Here is a 6,286-nt window from a genome sequence, read left to right as displayed (position 1 = left end):
GGTCGTCTTTACTTCCTACCCCAAACCTGACCAGCACAGTGTGACTGTGAGCTTAAAAGCAGTGGCATATTGGATACCCATTTATATTCTCTTTATTGCTCCACAAAGATTTATGATTTTTCCTCCCAATTTCCCTCCGAGGCAGCATGACCATTCTGGAGACAAAGGGAGAAGCTGATTTGCCCAGGCTCTCCCGAATCACCTGATGTAAAATCCAGCTCCACAGTGCAGAGAGCCTCCCCCTTTGTCTCCTCTCACAAATTAGAAATCCTTTGGAGGATTCTCCTAAGTAGAAAGACTTAGGAGTTGGGGTTTTTTTCTGCCTTATGAGTATTTCCCAACTGTGTCTCCAAAGGCAAAGGCAAAAGACGAGCTCAAACAAAACAAACCAAAACACAACACAACTAAACAAAACAAAAAACAAAACACAAAACAAAACAAAGCAAAGCAAAACAAAATGCCAAGACAATGGAGTCGCTGGCAGAAAACCCCAGAAACTTATTCTGCAAATAGCTGTGCCACCGCAGCAGCACTCAGATGCGGCAGCTCTGACCCACATGGCACCCACGCCGATGCCGGCTGCCGTCCCACGCACCCCTCAGCTCTCACAACGGTTTCTCTTTTTTTTTTTTTCCCCTCTCCCTCTTTTCCCAGGGAAGCTGATCCGAAGGTATTACCTCTGTGTGAACCCTGGCATTACAGTCACTCTGGCTGTGTGCTGAACTGATCCAGAAGGGTACGATTATTCCTCAGTCTGCAACGCAAACGTCCTGAGAATTTTAATTGTCCTATAAAATATTTTGCTGGAAGTGGCAGCTAAACAAAGGTGTTGACACCATGGCTTGTCCTGTGGTATGTGAAATGTAAGAGCGCGCGGTGTCCTCAGTGTATTGTATTTATTTTCATCAATCAAAAGAGGCATTTTGTGCAAAACCAGCCTATCCTAAAAATGTTTCTCAAAAGAGCAATGATCTTTCAAATGGTATTAAAAAGTTTCTATTATTGATTTTTTACAATAATGACAATAGTAAAAAGATTTTAACTGTCCCCTTCATTTTTTCTATTGTTTTATTGACTCAGGATTTTCCATGAATGAAGGAAATAAATGAAAATTTCTCTTTTTGATGAAGTAATCGATAAATTACTGGTAAATTATTTTTAATAACAAACTTTAACTTTCTTACCTTCTAAGCTGGAAGTTCAGCTCTTTTCACTAAACGAACACAGAATAAAAAAAATCTCTCAAATTAAATAGGTTTGAATTTATATGCTCACTTAAAAACACCCATTATAGTTTACATGTAATCAATGAAGTGCTATTTAAAGAAGGGTTTATGCTCTAAGTAGTGTAAAGAAACGCACATATGCTAGGGGCTTCACCACAGGCCAAACCCCTTCAGCAAAGTGCTGTGCAAAGGGATAACACAAAAGCTGTCCCTGCCCCGAGAATATCACGAAACCCAATGTGCTGATGGGAAGGAAGGTAGGAGGGAACCAGCTACCAAGCTTCAGGGGATAAGCCAGGCAATGGGGCACATCATAGGACAGTTATGCCACTTTGGATTGATGAGCTTTGGGTGTTTTTGTGGGGTAAATCTTCTCCTGTTTTGTTTGCACACTCTCCAGAGAAGGTCTAGGCTTTTACTGTTTTCTAATACAGCAATACCATTTACTCCTTAGATGGGGCATACATCTTTAAACTGAAGCCCAGTATACACTAGGGTGCATTCCCATGCTCACTCCTCCTAATAACCCTAAAGCCAACCTGAGGAACAGAAAACCAAAAAGACGTCATCTGAGCTGGGAGCAGCTCCTCATACCGCAAGGCACTGTGTGGCTCTTGCTCTTGTAGGATGTGAGGCCCAAAACTTAAGAGGCAAATCCTGCCTTCACAGTGTGAAATGGTGGGTTCTTTTTCGGTGGAGTAAGAAACACGCTAAGAATCACAGAAGCATTTTCCTTAATCAAATTAATAGTTTCTGCAGAAAGGCAGGGCTGCTGGTCTACTTATTGACTTCTCCGGCATCGCTGCAGCAGATAATTTAATCCAGAGCATCTAACATGCTTTGAATCTGAAAATTCCTTCCACCGAGAAAGAATACACAGAAGTAATGGCACAAAGGAACTTTCTATACTGCTACTCCTCTTAGCGACTGGAAAGGCTTTTTCTTAAGCTTTTCTGAATCATGTTTCCTGTTGAAAAAAGCACTGAATTAGATAATGTTACCTAAAGGACTACTCCTGCCATTATCATATACAACACTATTTCACCAAGCAACAGAAAAGGAACAAAGAGAAGAACTTTTTTTTCCCCCCTGATCTTAAATGCAGCTTTTAAAATGTAATCATTTACAGCGGGAAAACATTTCTCCTCAAAGATGAAAGGCATTTCTGAAGGAGAAAGGAGCAAACTGTTCCCGTCAGTCCGCCAAAGGGATATATGAAACTGAGACTCTGCAAAGTGCCGGGACGAGCCGGGAACCTACCCGCAACGCTTCGGGGGCACAAAACCCAGATTTCATGAAGGAAAACCAGTCAATGGTTGTTAAAACACCATGTGGACTAATTAGTTTCACTTCTCCAATTTAGAAAGTTACAGTGGAAACAGATACAGAAGTACCACAGAGAGTTTTGTGGTAAAAAAGCAGCTGTGTAAAAGCAATTTACCTGTAAAAGGAAGCAAGAACAGAAATGCCCATTTTCCTACTCTTTCTCTTATTGTTCAAATAGCCAATACTATGCCTCATTCCTCCAAGTGAAGATTCTGTATCTGCTGTACTTGGGTAGAACAGCAAGGCTAGGAATACTGCCTATTATTTCTCAGTGGGAAGTATTGCTTTTTATGGAGCTTACTCCACACTGGCAAAAAAAAAAAAAAAAAGTGAATTTTTCCCTTCTTTCCAAAGAAAGCAAAAAATAATAAAGACATAGTCAAACAGTATACTCTGCTCAGTTAACTGGGGTTATGAATGCAGGACAAGCCACAAGTAGTTACCTGAACACAGAATCCAAATTATGGACGCACAGGAAAACTAAAATTTATGTATATCTACTCCAGTCCCACATACCTTTTCAAGGTGTGACATATACGGATTTCACATAGTCAAATAGCACACTGCCTTTGATCAGCAAGAATGGCCATTTTTTGCTTATATTCATAACATCCTATGTGGTATTTTGGGATGCCAATGAAAACAGAACTATTAGTTCTTGGCACAAAAGCTGGGGTCCATTTTCTGGCTCCTTTTTGAAATACATCAAATCTACATGGCTAATGTGTCTCTTGGAGAACAGCAGGGCACAATATTATCTACAGTTTCATGTAGCTTTCTACTAGATATGGTCAAACCATATTTCATAAAGCAAAGATACAAAACCCAAATGTCAATGCATGCTGTCCCATGTTGAAGAAATGACAATATTGCTTTCAGACTCTTGAAATCAACCCTCACTGAAAAAGGGCCATTACCTTTTTTGCGCCTTGTTCTTCTTCGACACCGTCCCCTATAACAACATACACTACTTTTCTTCCAAATCTTTGAATTATTCGCTCAAAACAACTTTCCTTTCCTGAAAGAAAAAGATCAGACTATTCAGGATAGGTGGTGATGGGATGACATCAAATAAATCACTTTTTAGCCCAGATCTCCCCAACACTTCGAATACATAATTAGAGCTACTGGGAGAGAAGAGCCTCTCCCGCAGGATGCCGTATCAAGGCTGATTGCAGCTGTACTCCTGCCACAGCAGCTGACGGGCAACCTTAAAATCTGCTCCGCGAGGTCCTTTAGTACACACACCATGGTAGACATAGTGACTAGAGGTCCACAATATCACCTTTCTTGTCTCCTTCCCTAATCTGAGACAGATTTGGGGGGAATTTCCCTACCAGCAGAATTCTCTACCAGCTGTTTACAGCCAGTATCCAGAACTGAGCAAATTGATTGAATCTGAGTTGAAATCCTAGCTTTTTCTCCACAACCTGTGACAAGATTAATCACAGCTCCTGAAACAGTAGTATCCTGACTTAGAAGGTCACCCAAAAGATTTAGATTTAAATGCCTGTAATCCAATACGTGGGCAAGGTCCTCGATCCTGCACTGGGATCCATTAACGTGGCTCATTACTTCACTGCATAGACCGAGGGACGTGATCCCATTGCTCCAGTCCTACATGTCGGTACCAATACTGGGAACCTTCGGGTACTGGTACTGGTAATCCAGAAAGAATGCTTACAGTTGAATTTTCTCAAATGTCCCCATTCTGAAAGATCACTTCAGTCTGGTCATGGTACATACTCACCTGTGTGTCAACAGCAACGAAAGGGAAAAATCGTGTTTTTCAAAATAGTTATTTCAGCTACAGAACAATACCAGCATAAGAACAAATAGGCTGGAAATTAAAAAAAGGTTTCCAGCCAGCAGAGAAGCCAAACTACTCAATGACACCCTTTAACAGTCGTGCCAAGCATAAGAAATGTCCAACACTATGTTGAAACAGTGCTTGAAAATTATGAATCGTGTCACGTTACAAAAATGTCATGATGTCCTGTGACAGTCAGTGACTGAATGCAGTTTTCCAAAAATACCCTTCTGTCCTGTGTACGTGAAGTCACAAGTGAATATTTACTAAAATATGTTTTAATTAAAATACGTATTTAAAGTATTATAATTCAAAGTTTTAATTTGCTTTAGAAAACTTTTTAAGTTTCGACAGAAGGCACCATAACATTTCTATCCAGAAAACAGTTTTAAATCTTTTATGGTAATGCTTTCAAATTTCTGCATAAAACTCTCAACTAAGTTTTTTTTTAAGAAACAAAACCAAACAAAAATAACCCACCATTTTTTTTCTTGGCCATTTGAGCTTCCTGTACTATAGATACTTAAGAACACATGAAAAATGTTTTCATGTAGCCCACAATTTTGAGGGAATCTGAGACAGAACAGATATGTCATAATCATGTTAGATGCACCATTGCCATCTGGTCCTATGTACTTCCACATACTCAGAATAACATCTTTATATTGAACCAGAAAACAGAAATAAACATTTGCCCCGCTGAAGCTTATTACAGTCAGTATGAATGAACCTAAATAATTACATTCCGCATGCACATTCATATCAGAGTTAGACTAGTAATGTTTATTTACAGCTATTTTTGCTACTAAACCCCTGTTTCTTAATGGAATGAAAGTGAAAGCTATGGTATTTTCCCGTTCTTACAGAAGAGGATTATTAGTGAATGCAATAACATAACCCTGAAATGAAAACCATACACTTTACTTTTATGAGGAGGGAAGGGCACTTTGAGTCAACCTCTTGTTCCTAATTCTACAGAAGTTTTAAGGCCATGGTTGTCTTAGTTTCCTGCTGTTCTGGGCTGTAAAGCCCTTACAGGCTCCCTGTTGTTCAAAAACAGCTTGTCACTGCAAATCAGCTTAGCCGACCAATTAATAAATCCTTTCAAACATATTGCATTCACACTAATTAAAGGGTTGGGGTTTTTTTCCCCTTTACCATTCAGATTCCTCAGGTTTCGAGTTTAAGCTGTGAAGTGCAAACAACAATCCAACATTCAGTGCAGATCACGCACTGCAGGAAGAGGAGATGTGTTTTCTGACCAAGCATCCAGCTCTTGGGGTGGTATGTTCTGCTTTCATATTCAGCGTGCTCATTGCTGAAGGACAGCCTGGGGAAAAGCATGGGCAGGATGGCAGCTATGCTCCCAGCCGAGGCTATCTGATGGAAGTTTTACGCGTTCTTTCAGCTGACAACACTGAGCTCCACATGAACCACTCACGAGAACTGGTCAAAATGTTACTGGAGAAAGCTGAGTGCCCACAGCGGATTTATGGCATGCAAGAGGATTGTAACCTGGTTAGTGCTTCAATTAATGAGGGATATCTTTACAGGATCGTCAGTGAGTTCTAAAATTACTTATTAGAGTGATACTCTCCCAAATACAAAACCTAAGCATGTAAAGGGCTTGTTGTTGCAGAAAAAAAAAAATGTCCCTGCTTTAAAATTTTCATTCTGAGTTATTAGTATTTATTGTTTGAGCTCATCAAGAGATATTCCAAACATGACGGGCATTCCATAAAAACTCTAGGCTTCATTCACCTAACACTAATAATTTTCCTTTAAAAGTTGTGAAGTGTTTATTTTCAAGCAAAGATTTTTCTACTTTATCCTGATCTAAGTATAAAAGCATGAGCTTGAATTTGGGACAGAGAGGATTTCCACTGTGGAAAGACAGAGGTAAAAATCTGGGACTGGTTCTGCC

The 6,286-nt window shown here is 39.9% G+C and overlaps 1 protein-coding gene across 9 annotated transcripts in view; it reads right to left on the bottom strand.

The window, feature by feature from the left end:
- The window catches only part of EYA1 (EYA transcriptional coactivator and phosphatase 1), an 84,777-nt gene that overhangs the window by 4,892 nt on the left and 73,599 nt on the right, over positions 1-6,286 (bottom strand). For all 9 annotated transcript variants that reach the window (XM_035890094.1, XM_009634503.2, XM_035890093.1 and 6 more), the window contains one exon: positions 3,470-3,570. In XM_035890094.1, the coding sequence (XP_035745987.1) occupies positions 3,470-3,570 (101 nt within the window). The remainder of the gene's footprint in view (positions 1-3,469; positions 3,571-6,286) is intronic.

The sequence above is a fragment of the Egretta garzetta genome, unplaced genomic scaffold, assembly GCF_000687185.1.
Source record: "Egretta garzetta isolate BGI_Z169 unplaced genomic scaffold, ASM68718v1 scaffold251, whole genome shotgun sequence".
Taxonomy (NCBI): domain Eukaryota; kingdom Metazoa; phylum Chordata; class Aves; order Pelecaniformes; family Ardeidae; genus Egretta; species Egretta garzetta.
Note: the sequence above shows the minus strand (reverse complement) of the source record. Positions and strands in the feature narration are given on the sequence as shown.